This window comes from Anguilla rostrata, chromosome 7 (genome assembly GCF_018555375.3).
Source record: "Anguilla rostrata isolate EN2019 chromosome 7, ASM1855537v3, whole genome shotgun sequence".
Taxonomy (NCBI): Eukaryota; Metazoa; Chordata; class Actinopteri; order Anguilliformes; family Anguillidae; genus Anguilla; species Anguilla rostrata.
This window is the reverse complement of record NC_057939.1, coordinates 23,068,752-23,085,168: the sequence shown is the minus strand read 5'-3', so window position 1 is coordinate 23,085,168 and position 16,417 is coordinate 23,068,752. Positions and strand designations below refer to the sequence as shown.

The 16,417-nt window shown below is 45.9% G+C and overlaps 1 protein-coding gene across 1 annotated transcript in view; it reads right to left on the bottom strand.

The window, feature by feature from the left end:
* Nucleotides 1-16,417, bottom strand: part of tbc1d19 (TBC1 domain family, member 19) — a 24,271-nt gene extending 7,854 nt beyond the window's left edge. Inside the window, exons 1-14 of the mRNA XM_064343825.1 lie at nt 16,218-16,417; nt 15,081-15,153; nt 14,351-14,396; nt 12,941-13,016; nt 12,141-12,215; nt 11,133-11,196; nt 10,232-10,278; nt 9,524-9,634; nt 8,698-8,770; nt 7,848-7,886; nt 6,794-6,906; nt 2,821-2,895; nt 1,972-2,034; nt 19-103 (exon numbers count right to left, since the gene is read on the bottom strand). Coding sequence (XP_064199895.1) covers nt 19-103; nt 1,972-2,034; nt 2,821-2,895; nt 6,794-6,906; nt 7,848-7,886; nt 8,698-8,770; nt 9,524-9,634; nt 10,232-10,278; nt 11,133-11,196; nt 12,141-12,215; nt 12,941-13,016; nt 14,351-14,396; nt 15,081-15,153; nt 16,218-16,316 — 1,039 coding nt within the window. The 5' untranslated portion in view covers nt 16,317-16,417. The remainder of the gene's footprint in view (nt 1-18; nt 104-1,971; nt 2,035-2,820; nt 2,896-6,793; nt 6,907-7,847; nt 7,887-8,697; nt 8,771-9,523; nt 9,635-10,231; nt 10,279-11,132; nt 11,197-12,140; nt 12,216-12,940; nt 13,017-14,350; nt 14,397-15,080; nt 15,154-16,217) is intronic.

The following is a 16,417-nucleotide window of genomic DNA, read 5'->3' as shown; positions in this document are numbered from 1 at the left end:
ACGCAAGGTCAATGTTACCTCGGATGTATGATTTGGGAGGGGTGGCGCTATTGTAGCTGAAGTGCTCCAGCACCGCGGTGTCCCGTGAAAAACACAGCAAGACCTGTCAGGACAGTTCAAAACATCACACTGTATTGTGTTATTGTATTACATTACATTGTATCACATTACATTATATGACATCACATTATATTATGATTATGGTATTTAGGCATTTAGGAGATGCTCTTATCCAGAGCGACATACAGATTTTCTCTTTTCTAAAATACATGATCAATTTATACAGCTGGACGTGGACTTAGGCAGTTTAGGTTAAGTATCCTCGCTCAAGGCTGAAATAGCAGTGTCCAACCTGGGATCTGAACCTGCAACCTCTGTTACAAACCCAGTTTCCTAACCATTTTACTCCACTGCTGCCCAGTGCCCACAGACACACCACACAGATTCACCTGCAGTATTACAGTATGTGCAGCTCCTACATATTACAAGTGGTCTTTCAGAAGAGGCAAATGACTTATCCTGGCTTATGTATGCATTTAAAACCCTGAAACAGAGAGAATAACCAGATATCAGATATTAAACCAGATTCCTGATATTAAAAAATGAATTCATAAAAATATGTCATGCAATAAATCAGTGGAGCTGAGCTGATGAATATCTCTATGGGGCAATAATCTGAACATCATGAAATCATGAAAACACTGCTTTCGCATGAAATAAAGAAAAAAAATACATTTCCCATAATCCATATGGGCCAGCTCTCATATTGATATAACTTTTTGTGTTTCACGAAGACTGTTATCTACAGGCTTAGCCGTTTGCTCATTTAGCTTGAATGAGTCAGACCACATTGTTCAACTACCAGGCAGTCGTATTAATGCAGTATCATAATAATATTGTATAACATTTGCAGCTTACATTACTTCCAATATTTGTCCACAGAATGATTTTTTTTTTAATCCCCATATTTGCCCACCATATTTGTCCAGTGTGGCTTCTGCATCAGAGCAGCACATGAATGTGTGGGGACGTCTATGTTACTGGGAGGTGCAATGATATTAAAACGATGTGTGAGCACTTTACTTAGCCACGCTATCAGCGCTGCAAGGAAGGCTGACTGATCCCTTTCATAAGCGATATTTATTCACAAAGAACGATAAGGGCGATAAAGTGAATTCATGCCGCGCATGCAAAATGAAATGAGGGGCATTGCATGGACCATTGGCCCAGCGTTAGTAAAGGAGTTAGCAAAGTTTTCTTTTTCTTCCCCCCCCCCCCCCGTCGTTCCCCGCCATAACTCTCGCGCCTCCCGAAACTCCCGTCCCCACAAATCCAGACGCGTCACACGCCCGGGCATAAATCGCTCGGGTCCCCGAGCAAACCTGCACATCGTCACGCGGAAACGAAGAGGGGGAGACGCACGCCGGGCGGGGGCTGCGGGGCGGAGTGACTCCCACACATCCGACGCCCGGTTTGAAAAGCCAGGAGAAACAGATTCATTTCCCCCGAAGGACGTTCCCTCTCCGTATAAAACACTCTACTCCGTTTACTTTGACATCGGTTTGTAGTGTCACGGGTAAGGAACTGGGCTTGTAACCTAAAGGGCACAGGCTCAATTCCTGGGTAGGACACTTCCGTTGTACCCTTGAGCAAGGTACTTAGCCTGCATTGCTTCAGTATATATGCAGCTGTATAAATGGATGCAATGTAAATGCTATGTTAAAAGTTGTGTAAGTCACTCTGGATAAGAGCGTCTGCTAAATGCCTGTAATGTAACGGTTAGCAGCGGAAGCTTCGAAACTGCAGCGGCCTGGTTTTGAAAGCGGTTGTCCGGTTTATGAAAGAGGAGAAGATCCAAACAGCATTTTTCCCCTCTGTCAGAACAGTGATTGGAGGACACCGACGTCCCCATAAACGCAGACGCACGGGTCGTCTGATTAACATACGCTCGGCCCCCTGCTTCACACCCACCTGATACAAGTAGTCTTCAAACACAAAGTAGTAGTCATCGTTACTGGCTGTGAGTTTCACGTCCTGGGGGGAAAGGGAAAGAGAGAGCGCATTTCAACTGCACTCCACGCAGACGAGGAGAGTCTCATCTAAGGAGAGGAGCCCATCGCAACGGGACACACATTGCGCCTTTCATAAGATTCGAAAAACGAGAAAAGCTTTGCAGGACAAGAAGTGAATAAACACAAGCACATAAGCACAAGCACAGTGACAGAGCATTACCTTATCACCACGCAAACAATCACATGCACAGTGTAAATGGCAACTAGAAGATGAGCTTTTGAAAACGGTGCCTTCTCAAACGAGATGAAGTCTCCAGCACTGACCCGGAAGAGCACTTTACACGCGCGTGTCACACAAACCAAGCCCACTGAACTGAGTCTTTCAGCGCAGACAGGGATTTCACTTTGCTAAATTCACTTTGCTAAACATCCACTGAAACTGGTTTGTTAAAACAAACAGACCTGCATTAATATTGCATCCCACCATTAAGCATCGGCACTTGACCCCATTATATCGCGCTGCATTATTTATATTAATTTAGCGTCTCGCTTTATTTTTAACAGAAACATCATCAGGTGAGCCGTGGGATGCGATTTCTCCTGGAATTAGAATCTGGCATCGCAAACATACACAAACAAACCCTTTGATTAAAATGGCTCCAGCTCATAAAATCCAAAATAAATGAAATAATAAGGAACCTTCCGCCGTATGAATTTATGAGGTATGAATGCTCACGTCCTTGAACAAGCAACCCGCTATATGAGCGCGTTAATTATGAATGAGCGTGTTTCCAAAGGGGTGTTTCACCTTGTAGATTAAGTTGTCCACCAGAAGGTCGTGAATGATCACTGCAGATTTCAGCTGTTCGTAGTGCATGACATCCTAAAAAGAGAGTATAACTTTACGCACTGAAACTGCATTGTGCATGAAGAGCCTGTAGTGCACAATCCCCAAAAATATAGCAATACTTTAGTACTTACATTTGAATAACGTCTTTATTTTGGGGGGGGGGGGTGCATAAAATCTATTTGCGTAGTATATCCCCAATCTATTTAGTTTTCATTGTTCTATTTCTTATTTGTCTAATAGTCAGGTATGAAAGGCACTATATAAATAACATGTTATTTTAAGCCAACAGTGAGTTTGTCCTGCTGAGTTTCAGTTTTGTGCAGTATTTAGACAGGAGCAGGCGGGAATAAATCAAAGTCCCTCACTCCCTGCTCAGAAGGAGATTAGTCCAGCTATCGGAATTACGGAACACGAGAGAAAGAACAGAGGGCCCTGACAGAAAGGAGACACGGCAATAAGCGACGGAGAGAGGGAAAGGGAGGAGAGAGGGAGATGGAGAGAGGGAAAGGGAGGAGAGAGGGAGACAGAGAGAGGGAAAGGGAGGAGAGAGGGACAGAGAGAGGGAAAGAGAGGGAGACGGAGAGAGGGAAATGGAGGAAAGAGGGAGACGGAGAGAGGGAAAGGGAGGAGAGAGGGACAGACGGAGAGAGGGAAAGGGAGGAGAGAGGGACAGATGGACGGACGGACAGATGAGCGATGCGCAGGGCGCGGAGGAGAGACGCACTCCTCCAGACACGCCGAGATACGAAAGCGGGGCTTAAAACGTGCCTGGGCTGCGTCAGAGGGGAGTCAAAACATCTCCCCAGGGTTCGAAAGGGACAGACCGCGAGCAGGGGGCCGTCCCAGCACCTCTGACACTGCGTTCCCCGAACGGGACAGGGGGCCTGACCCCAGCGGCAGCTGCAGCTCCGGCTAAATTAAGTACGATCTGCGCTGCGGCCGGGCCAGCAGCTCATCTTAAGGAACTGCGTGTGGATGGATCCCATGCCAGTCCCACGGGAAGGCACGCGATTGGCCGAATCGGTTGTCGGTAGGCGGGCCCTCCGGGCAGACGGGCGTCCGAAGGCTGCCTCCGCAAACTGCCCACGGACGTCCTGTTCCGACCGCGTTTTACGCAAGATTAACCAGTGGACTTCGAAAAAAAGCAGCGTCATCAAAAGTTTCAGATGAGAGCGTGCGCTTCCCTGAACTCCCCCCTGGGAAAAATGAAGCAATTCTAGTAATTCTATTCCTCTCTGTACACTCCAAAATGTACAGAGACACAAGCTAGCCATTCGTTTACTGAAAACTACAACCTCATGTCGGCTACATCACTGCTTTATTGCATGAATGGGCCCCACAGTCAGGTGTCGAATCCGGACGGTGCCGGCCGCTGCCAGCAGCTCCGCGGTGCGACGCTAAGTTAGCTCTAGCGTCGCCCACGGCTGGGATGGTTTCAGTTGGCCAGCTGGGATGACATCACCTCTTCTCTCACCGGTGGCCTCGCTGGCCAGTCGGGCGCCCACAGGTTTGCCTGTTGAGCCGCACGCAAAGAGTCTTCCTCCGCCTCATGTCTAAAAGAACCCGACTAGCAATGTGGAACGTCATAAGAATGGAGGCTAACATGACATGCCTGACAGGAGAATAGAGCACCCTTGTCTGTATTCTCCCCAACTGGTGATAAAAATATGACTGGGCATTGCAAATTGGGGGAGACAAACATTTTAAAATGTTCCTTTAAGCACATTTAAATCCAGGGGGCAGGAAGAGCTTGTGTCCTCTCCAAGTTCACCCATTTATAATAATGTTTAATAATGAAACTCCTGTGGTCAATCAGGTTTACCGGGTGCAGGGAGTTCACTATAAACAGCTGCCCAACTGACTGTTGATAAACACTAAATCCTACCCAGCAGCTGCTATTCAAGTTAATAGGATTATGAAATACTTACGTCTTCTAAATTCATATTCATATATCACAACTAACCAACCATAACAGAAAATACATCACATTATAATTTTTAATCCTTTTAAAAATGTTAATTATTCTGAGGCAGAGTCATAAATTCTCTGACACTAAGTTGAATAATTCATCGCAATCTTGAAATCTAAACTTTGAAAAATATAAAATTACAAATGATTTTCTACAGGAAGTCTCATTGCTCACTGTGTATTAAGTAACGGCTGCAAACTTTACTTTGCCGGCAAACAGCAGTGTTTCCCTACAGCAAAAAACGACCTATGTGTCACTTTTTATGTCTGGGAAGTAAACTAGACGAGCGGTCTGACAGGGGGGCATACAGACTCCCATTGCGAAAGAGGAATCACGCTCGGGACGACCCGTTTCTCAAGCAGGCGAAGAACATTCTGGAGCATCAATCCACTAGAACGCCACCTCTAAAGCGTCCTGACCTCGATAAACATGAAGGATTGTGGGAAACGGACTCCGCTAGAAGGTGGGAGAGAAATGAAGGCCGAGCAAGAATGTCAGGGAGAACATTCCGGAAAGCGTGACTGAGATCACGTCAACGGCGGCTATTGTTACATCCCAATAAGCATCGGCGATGAGTAGCGTAATCACGCACGACAGATCTGGGGACCGTTTCGGACCGCTTCTCGTAGCGCTCCGCTAAAGCCAGGAGGTCTCCTCCGTCGGCTTTTAAAGCGCAGGTTTACGGGACACTGTTTGTTCTTCCCGGTGACTGCGCGAGGACACAGTGTCCAGGCGGCGTTTCCATCCAGAACTTTCCGAGGGGATCCATCTTCCCCACCCGCGGGCGGTGTTTGAGCGCGCTGACTGCTGCCTTATACAAACGCGGGGGGAGATCGGCCCATCGCCACACATGGAGCACGGCCCTCTGTGTTCGAGGCGCTCTGCGAAACGGCCTCGCTTTGATTACGTTGGCACCCAGGCGGCGAGACAGGTTACTGCCGTCTCCTGTAAACACGGCCCGGGCTAATTTATAGCCAAGATGCATCCTTCGGAGCCGGCTTCGGGAACGCAGGCCCGAGCCGCGAGAGCCGTAAAGGAGAGGGGTCAAGCCATCGGCCTTTCTGCACTCAGACACGAGGTCAGAAACCATGGAAACAGAATATACTGAAAATATAGCGAGAGATATATCCTCAAGACATAGCAGCACTTCACAATATGCGGGCACATGTACAAATGATTGCTACTGTCAGACATTGTAACGTGTCCTTTTAAAAATGCACTGTTGTGAAATAAATGTTCAAACACGTCCACATATTTACAGTATATTGCAATGTATGTATTTCCATAAGTGAACAGAAGCCCTGGGCCTGAGGGTGTACTGAAGACTGCACTGTCTGGGTGGAATAAACCAAGTGCATGTGGATCCCAGTAAGATACTCATTCTGAAAGGGCCTGTAGGAAGCAGCCTTACTTGTGGGTCCCACCACCCTCACTCACTGACTGGGAGAGAGGCTCCCTCGCTAGTGTGCGGCAGTAACAATGCGCTACCGCTAGATGGCGATATAGCCTGTGAACAGAGACTACGGGTAACATTATAAATGGTGACATCATACAGATACAAATACTCATAAATACACAGAAGCATAGCTATGCATAAATACCCATGCAGTAATACACAACCTACCCATAAATGCATGCATATCCATAAATACTAAAAGGTATAAATATGCATAAATACCCAAACATAAACACATACCCATGAATGTGTTAATGTATAAATACGCATAAATAGCCACAGAGGACATTGTAAATTCAAACTTTCATAAGCTGCAGACCAGACTGGTCCAGCCAACCTTCAGCAGCCAGTGAGATGAAAGTAAGGGGAGAATCATTAACTGCAGTGCCACTGTAACATCTGATTTGAGAAGAGAGGGAACATGGGAACCCCAGCAGCTGTGCGCACAGGGTGTGCGCGTGTGTGTGTGTGTGTGTGCGTGTCTGTGCTTGGGGGACTGCTCTCACCTCCGGTTCATTGGTTGAGTTGAGGATGAGGGTCCAGAGATCAGCTCGCAGTCCTGTGGGACAGCCCTGCCGACTGTACTGCTGCGCAGCTGCAGAGTCCTGCTCACTGACCACTGAGAGCCAGAGAGACACAGAGAGAGAGACAGAGACAGAGAGAGAGAGAGAGAGACAGAGAGGTTTCTGACCCGGACACACTCAGAAACATCTCAAACACAAAGAGACAGCTTATGCATACTGACCACACAGAGTCAGCTTATACACAGACCACTGAGACAGAAGGCCTGTACACCTTTAAACTGCTCTGATACCAGTAAACAGAACAGAGTGCAACAAAAAAGTACAAAAAAAAAGCTAGTGAGAAATACACACTTTCCAAAACACGACAGAACATCCCTGCAGACTCTTCCATTGTGTGTGAAACAGAGTACGCGAAACCTTCATTCAAGCTTTAGCAGGATTCGACCAGATGAACAAAACAAGCTATCGGTTCCCTTTCTTTTCTCCGAGGGGGGGAGGAGGGCCGCCGAATTGGCCGAGCCTTTAGGAGAGCGTTCCGCTGGCAAACAGAGCCCCCCCCCCCCCGGTTGCTAACGCGGGGCCCGGGGGCGCGAGGAGAGCGACGCCGCGTACGTTCCCTTTCCTTTTACGAGCCAGCCGGGGGGACTGAGTCCTCTCCATCAGCCCGCCGCGTGTTTACACTCAGCTCAATTTACCGCCCCCGTTAAAGGAACCTCTCCGCCCGTGCACCCGCCGGCCCGGGACACCGCCACTTGAGCTGGAGTGGCAGCGAGCTCTCGGGGGTGACGCGTGAGTTTACAGAGGGGGGAACGAGCACGGGGGGGGAGGGAGAGGGCCTTTATGAACGGTCCACTGTTTACATCCAGGGGGGGGGGATCCATCAGGGCGCGCGGGCGGAGCGGGACGAGGGGGGTGGGGGGGGGGGATCCATCAGGGCGCGCGGGCGGAGCGGGGCGCGGCAGTGAGACCCGCGCTCTGAGTCAGTGGCCCGATTCGGAGCGTCACGCGGGCCCGCGAGTGTCTGTCCTCAGCTCACCTCTCTTCCCGACGCGCACGTGCTCCGCTTCAAACAAATCTGCACAGGGAGAGAGAGACACAGACAGACAGAGAGAGAGAGAGGGAGGCAGTGAGAGGGAGACAGAGAGAGAGATGAAGAGAGACAGATAGAGATAGAGACAGATAAAGAGAGACAGATAGAGATAGACAGAGAAACGGAGGCAGTGAGAGAGAGACAGAAAGAGAGGGAGGCAGTGAGTGAGAGAGAGAGAGAGAGAGAGAGAAAGAGAGGGGGGCAGTGAGGGAGAGAAAGAGAGAGAGACAGAGACAGACAGAGACAGACACAGAGAGAGAGGGAGGCAGTGAGGGAGAGAGAGAGAGAGAGAAAGAGAGAGAAAGGGAGGAAGGCAGTGAGAGTGAGAGAGAGAGAAAGACAGGGAGGGACAACATGAACTTGTCGTCATGGATGGAGTTTCAGAAAGGATTATCCAAGAAAGGATTATCAGATTATTAACTATGACAACATAAACTTTCAATCCACTGATTTGAACACCTGGACACTCGGGTAACTGTTCATATGGAAACTCAAATTGGAAAAATCCAGTGACTGTTGTTATCAGATGATAAGATATCTACAAAGCCGCTCTGCATTCCAAAATGTCTATTTTTCAATGTTTGCTAAATTAACACTTTTCACCCGCTGTGTCAATCTGTAAGGGTAACTGAACACATCGCAGCATACTTATATTTTGTGAAAGGTCTATTTAGTTTCAAGTGTAACCTGGGAAACTCACAGGGTTGACCAGATGTGAAAAACAAAAGCTTAATATTAAAGAAATGTTGTGAGAATGTTTTCTAGTTTTTTAGGGAAAAGGGTGACTTCAGCTTACCTGGGGGAACATGAGTGTGATCGTCAACCCCCAACTGGCCAGCCATCAACCCCAGTTCTGGGAAAGCTTCTCTCTAAAATAAACACAGCTTCCATCACTTCCTGTTCATTCATTTTCAGTTTCCACACATGTTGACACACACACACATGTACACACATGCACACACGCACACACACATTCCTTTGAGACAGTAAGATGAAAAAACACAGGGCTAAGCTACATGAAATAATTTAGAATACATTAGGTTCAGATTTGGATTGCTTTGGAATTGAGCTTGTTTAATTTGTGCGAGCCAAGATAGGCAATATTGTTTGTTGTAACTTGGCCTCATTTTGATATCAGTATTTAAATAACAGGCCTAGATTTAGCAATATTTAATTAAAGACTTATAGACAGTGCTTTGTATGCATGAGTAACTTGTCATTTTTGTACACTGAAAACACGTTTTTGTTGAGATAATATGTACGGTACGCATCCTATGACTGGGTGCAAGTCCAGCTGTTGGAACATTTATTTATTTTCTGATGCAAATTGTAGGCTATAGATAACCAGTGCATACAAATGCTCACTTCTGTTTGGCTCATCCGGTAGACTCTAAACAAACCCACCGCCATATCTGGGCTTGGCTAAAATACCGGGTTAGGTTGCTATGGAAACGCCCAATCTATCTAGCGCTGAGGAGGGCCAGTGAAAGGCCACGAGACTGAGATACGAGGACCCCGGACCCCGTCCGGCACCTCCCCTCCAGCCCACCCAGCCACTCGCACGGTCTTCATCTCCCCCTGGCTCCGGGAGGGGGGCGGAGTTTTAAAGGCCCGCCTCTCACCATCTGCTGGATGCCTCTGACGTTGAGGGGGACCTGGATCAGGCCCCAGTGGCACCGGGAGCTGGCCCTGTCGCTGCAGTCGTGATTGGGGTTCCGCAGGCCGATCAGAACCTGGAAGCACGAGAGCGTCAGGTCTCCTCCACCCCCACCGGGGACCCCCTCCACACCCAGGGCTCTCACACCAATGCACCTCTGTTCCACAGTACGTACGGCACTGTGCGGCACTGATGCGGGTAAGAGAAGCTAAAGTCCAAAATGGAGTCCACGCGTAGCACTGCTTAACTGCACATGACGGTGAATAAACAGAATATACAGTTCATAATGTACATTATTCTTAATCCTGGTCAACGTCGTGAGGGGGGTCAGGGTGCTAGAGCCTATCCCAGCATGCACTGGGCAAGAGGCAGGAATACACCCTGGGCACACACACCATTCACACACTCATACCTAGGGGCAATTTAGGCTCTCCAATTAACCTAATGTCTTTGGACTGTGGGAGGGAACCCATGCAGACACGGGGAGAACAAACTCCCGGCCAGGATTCGAACCAAGGACCTCCCGGCTGTGAGGCACAGTGCTACCCAATACCAGTACACAAGGCCTTGCGAAATGTTCAGATCCTTGGACAGGTTACAGATTTTCTGAGAACAGAATTATAAAGCTTGAATTACAATCAGTCTGCACCAAACACCGGTGTGTTGAACTTACCTCCAGGAAGTCTTTAGGGGCATATACAGGCCTGAAATGGCTCAGATCTGTCAATCACAGAGAGAAAGAGGAGTGATTAATTCCAGGATCTTTGAGATATCTGCTCCTATGACTGACAGCGAGGTGGAAGGGATCACTGAGAATGAACACTTTCTATATCTCCCAAACCAAAGCTTGCCCACAGCCATCCATTCATTACAGATGGGAATTGCATTACCAACTGAGTTTCTCCAGATTAAATCACGTCGGCCTGAGTCTGTGTGTTTGCCCTTGAGTTCAGAATGTATTTCTTCCACAGTCGGGCAGAAATAAATAAATCATGTTGCAGGAGAAAGTGTCATGGGGAAACGGTGAGGAGTGGTGGGGGGGGGGGGTGGCACGAGCGAAAAAGGCCCCCAGTGGTGCAGGAGGCATGTAAAAATGATTTTGAAATGGTCCCAGCCGTTTATCGGCAGTTTACACGTAGCATGTAAGCATATGTCCCTTTACCGATAACAGTGTCATCAATGTACATAAACAACGTTTCTCATGGGTAACAACGAGCATAAAAAGTACACACACAGCTGATTTTAAATAAACTCCAAATGCATGTAATACTATTTGAAATAGAAACATAAAGAAAGAAGAACATGAAAAAAAGGACCTTCATCATAATCATCATCATCATCATCATCATCATTATTTACCTTTATTTATACAGGGTAGGCTGACTGACATTTACGGCAAAGCCCTGTTAATGTCCCCCATCATCACCATCATCATCATCATCATCATCATTACAAATAATAACCAAGCTCCAATTATGTGACCCTGAAGAATAAGAATGTTTTATTTGTTTTGTTTAGTTTTTCCAGCTGAACACCCCGTTCCGTGATTTGATATGCATCAGGTGGGTGGATACCTGGTTCATCTGTCCCCATCTCATTCCATTTGTTGATCAGCTCCTTCTGCTGCTGGGCAGATCTCTGAGGGTGGGGGTGGAGTCGGGGGCGAAGACAACAACAGACAGAATTAGACAAAACTCTCAACAGAACATCTCCTTTCAGCCTATTCATGCAACACACAGGAAATCTAATTGGTCGAGTTGGAGAATAGAAATCAGAAGAATTGCACTAAATGAATGGACAACACATTCACAGAAAAGTGAATAACAACGTGTCATGCTAAAAAAAGTTCTGCTGTTTGTCCATGTCAGGCATACTGATAGTGTAATACTAGAGGCCAGCTGTCATCTGGTTGCTTTAGTTCAACTGAGTTCCATTGCGCTGTTTAAACTGAACTAGTCTTCACCCCTGAGCATCTGAAAAGGGGAAGTTACAGAGACTTCTTTACTGCAATCTGATTGGTTCTACTACATACTAGCCTGCATTATGTTATAGGTCAAAGGCTAGATTGGGCTGAATCTCCAATTGGAACCCCACCTACACAAGACCACGATTCATCATAAGAATCACTCTATTACTAAAGTGAGTTTGGAATTTGAGCAGATTTCTCTGAAATCAGAATACAGACCTGGTCAGGCAAGAGGTGCTGGAAGCTCTGTTCCAACAATACAGTCTTAATACACTATGTCCCTACAGTTCCTGAGATTAGAAGCTCTAACAAACTGTGTCCCTTTAGGACCTGAGATCAGAAATGATAATATACTGTGGCCCTTGAGGACCTGAGTTTAGAAGCTCAAATATACTGTGGCCCAACAAGACCTGAGTTTAGAAGATAAAATATACTGTGGCCCTTCAGGACCGGAGCTTGGAGGCCCTAATATGCTGTGGGCCTCCAGGACCGGAGTTTAGAGGTCCTAATATGCTGTGGGCCTTCGGGCCTAAAGCATTCACCCAGTTAAACCTGGTTTGAAGAGCAATTATGGAATATTTTCACTCTGTGCACGGGGCGTTCATTCATGTCTTACCTTGCGGGCCAAAGGGATGCCCAGCTCCGTGCACATGCTGTTCAAGCTTTTGAGGATCCGATTCTCCCAGCTGGCCTGGGGAGGAGCGTGTACACACACCATCAATCTGCTACGCTAACGAGAACAGGCTTCACATGAGGACGGTGGGGGGGATTAAAGGTCAAAGGTCAAAAACGATGAGCTCGATATTCAAAGGGTGGTCTGGAGAAGCTCGACATTCCATAAAATTGTACTTTTTTCACTGTCTACCTAATTCTAACATCTTCGGACAGGACAGTGATCCAGAGAGCTTCCATCCCATTACCAGAGTCGAAGCACACCACACAGAGCTTTTACCCAAGAGACGCTAAGCTAGCCTGTCAAAAACCTTTCAACAATGAAGTTGGAGTGCTTTACCACATTTTCTTTGCCCAACACCCCTTATTTCCTTTCAACAAGTCATACACTTAGAAGCCAAAATGGAATCTTTTGTCATTTAAACTCAATGTAAACAGTCACTATTTACATGTACTGTACTTGCACAAAAATGATCAAGTACATGCATATATGAATTATCAGAAACTGAAAAACAGTACAAACCATGGAGACAGTGCAATAACAAATATTATTCCGTAATTCCTCAATTTGCAGCTATATTTGCCCAAACACCGAGAAAGTTATGTTAAAGCCGAGTTAAAAGTTATACATTAAAGCTATATACAGATAACAAGAGATTGATTTTGTCACAGCAAAAAAGAATGTTATTAAAAAATGATAACAAAAAGTCAGGTATGAAAACCACAACCCACCCACCCACCCACCTGAGCTTTGCGCATGTATGCCAGCGGCTCCTTCGTGTGCTCGGGGGGCGCAGCCAAATGGCTGGGTGGGGGCAGACTAAACACACACAAAAACAGAGAAATACCTCAGATAGCACTTCCTCTTTACTTAGCTTCTCGCAGAGCCTCTGTTTACACTGCCCATATCAGAACAGGTCACGCATAGTCCCATCATACAGGAGAACAGATGTAAAACTGAAAACTTACTGTTTACCCATTCTCTCTCTCTCCTCTCTCTCTCTCTCTCTCAGCTTCAGCCACTTATCATCCAACTTAATGACTCTGTCTGTCTCAACAGGATTATACCTCTTCAGCAAGTTCTCAAACTTGTCTGGTGTCATAAAGCACTCACCGCAGTGTAAACATTCCACGTTAAAACGAAGGTACGGGCGACTCGCGTTAGAGAAAGAGGAAGGGATAATTCCACTTTTTTATGTAGCAGGCTGACTGGGAGTCGTTAATATTGGCAGGGACAGGTAATAAAGCCGGACGTAGTAAAAGAAACAGATGCAAGCAGCCCAGACCCTCGGACAAATGTCTCGTGGGCTAAATTGCTAAGCTTCCTCTGTCTTTTTGTATTTTTTTAAACATTCCTGTCATATATCCTCTTCCAGGACAATCTGATGTGGCGATGCACAATCTCAACGGACATTATGGCAGCATGAGCCCAGTATTTGTGAATTTAGCGGTAAGAAAAGGACAAATCCAGCGCTGAATGAAGTAAGACTAAAGAGAGACTTGTTAATCGGATAAAAACCCCGTAAATAAGGGGTCCGGTGCATCCGGATAACTCAAAAAATCACAATCTCAGTGAAGGATGAGTCCTTGGCTTTATGAATTTAAATATTTATATAATTGTGCAAGTCTGTGAAATGCTAACTCTTTGCTCTAAATGTGTCACCCCACATGGACACTGTCAATCAGAATGCACTATTCTATAGGATAGCTGTATGATAATACTTAATGATCTAGCTGGAAAGAAACCATGTAAATACACATATCAGGATGGTAGGTTCCCCCCTGAGGGCTGTTTGCAAAGATCTGTGATGCTTTATGCATGAGTCTGTCCGCCTAACTGTGCATGCTTTGTGTTTCCGACACATCCACCAAACGCGCAACAGTCCAGAAATCACATGGAGAGCCTCACCGCGCCAAGACTAAAGCACAGCACTTTATCACCATGGTATCTGAAAGCAGAGCTTACGGACGAGGAAGAGTGTCTAAACATTCCGAAGTGAGAACTGCTAAAATCTGAGTTCCACCGAACCGGACCTGCTGGCCAGCTGGCCTTTTCTTTTCTTTTTTTTTGGTCATGTTGTGTGGCTGAAATAGAGCAGAAAACCCGGAGGAAAGGCGGGAGAAGCGTTTGCTCCGGGGAGGGCCAACACTCACACGTGTAACTCCCGATACACCGCATTCTGCAGCTTCCTCTCCCAGCCTGTGGGAAAATAAAATCATAAAAATAAAACAGGATAAATGTCACGTATGAGCTGGGGAGTTCTGCAGGGTCAGGGGAGTGTGGGGCAAGGGTGCAGGAGAGTATGAGGGAAGGTTGGAGAAATCTACGAATCTAAAAACATATGTAATATGTCAGGTCTTCAGTACTTCTAATGTATTTGTACGTTATTAAGTTACCCCATTTATGTAATGTATCCTGATATTCATCAGATCCATTTATAATGCTGGAAGAGCTCAAATTTAGCGGTAACAAAGCAGACCAGAATCTAAGCTATATGGTTGTAAGTTTGAAATTTTACACCCTACAGTCAGTATCGTGCAGTATCGCAAGAGAGCATCACACACATCACAAACTGTGTGTCATATAAGTGGTTGAGGTGAGACAAGAAAGACACAAGAAGAAAAACATGCATTATATATAACAAACTTTCCATTCACATTCCCGTCAGTTAAATTAAACAGTGCATTTATTGCATGCATCATTCTAGTTACAGTCTCAGTGCAGTTTGGGAACCACTCACCATAAACAACTATGGCCCACCGCTAACCCCATTGTAGTGTTACTGAGGGCAGCACATAGCATATGGTGCACTTCAGGAGGTTTGTGGGGGCTCATAAGGCAATCACAAGGCAATCTGTCATCAAACTGATGCATATGACTTACCTGATTTCTTTAAGAAATTCCGTACATCCTCTTTGAGACATTCAAGCTTAATTTCGGGTCTGTGCAAGCACTCCTGATGGGGAAAAAAACATACAGTCAAGGCTTATTTACGCAACGAAAGACCAGAGACAGAGCAGGAGTAAGACTTGTGTGAATTAATTTGGAATGGATTCATGTAGTCTGCTGTGAGATGGGGGACACTGGCATGGTGGCATGCTTTTCATTGGATAACTCCATTGATTATCTCGAGGTAGCTGCTGTAATCCAACCACAGTGCAGCATGACTGGGCATTGTGACATCAGCAACATCTCACTGAAACCCATATCCATCATCATCAAACTCCATAAGCCACTTTCCTTTCCCAGTCTCTCTTTTAAAGTTAAAATGAATGGTTAGTCTATTTCAAATGTATTTCATTTAGTCTAATTTCCCCAATTTTTGTGAACAGTATGCTAGACTAGGTTAAATATGTGCATGCCAGCCTCATAAATTATGTATTCAGTCTGTCTCTGCCAGAATATGTCAGTTAAAATTTAGCCCACCATTGCATATTACAATCTAGTTTTGCTATGGTTTCTGTATTTTACTTGTTCACACAAATTCTTTATTTCTAGTCCATATGTTCACTTCAAGTCACCTTATAATTATAAATAAATAATATATTTCTGTATATGAGCATTCTTAATCAGATAGCTACATTGCAGAGGAGTCCATCCGATTGTACAGTACACAATGCGATGGAAATCAATACTGAAAAATAAATAGTTCATTTTTAAGCAGCCAGACATAGTTGGCTGCATAAAATACCAACATTAGTCACATATTAGACATGATCATGACGCTCCGTTATAGGCTAATATTGAACATAATGACCTTATTCTGCAAAAATTATGCACCAACCAAAGCAAGCTTGCAACTTCCCGGCTAGCTTATTCTGAATAACTAATTGAATATTGTTTTCCCGCAAACCATTGTATACAATAGAACGTACATTTTCAATGTGCACTAAGTACTGGTTACAATCTAGTTTGCCAGGTAGGTTGGTACCTAGCTAGCTAGTTTAGCAGAAACACAATTTAGTGCTGCACACGGCCGCAGTCCCATCCTCCAGTCGTAGTAGGTAGTTATCTACTCACTTTGGCCTGTCTCTCCAGCTGTGAATGTAAATGGGTTCCTTTCAACCGCTGGACTACCTGGGCGATTGTCACTGACAGCTCTGATCCTTCGTCCATCATCTGTAAGAAGTAATTTAGCAATCTACCGCTGACAGTTCTTTAAGGAATGCACCGTTCGCTGCAGGTCCCCCGGTGGTAACTAAGCAACTGTACGAGAACTA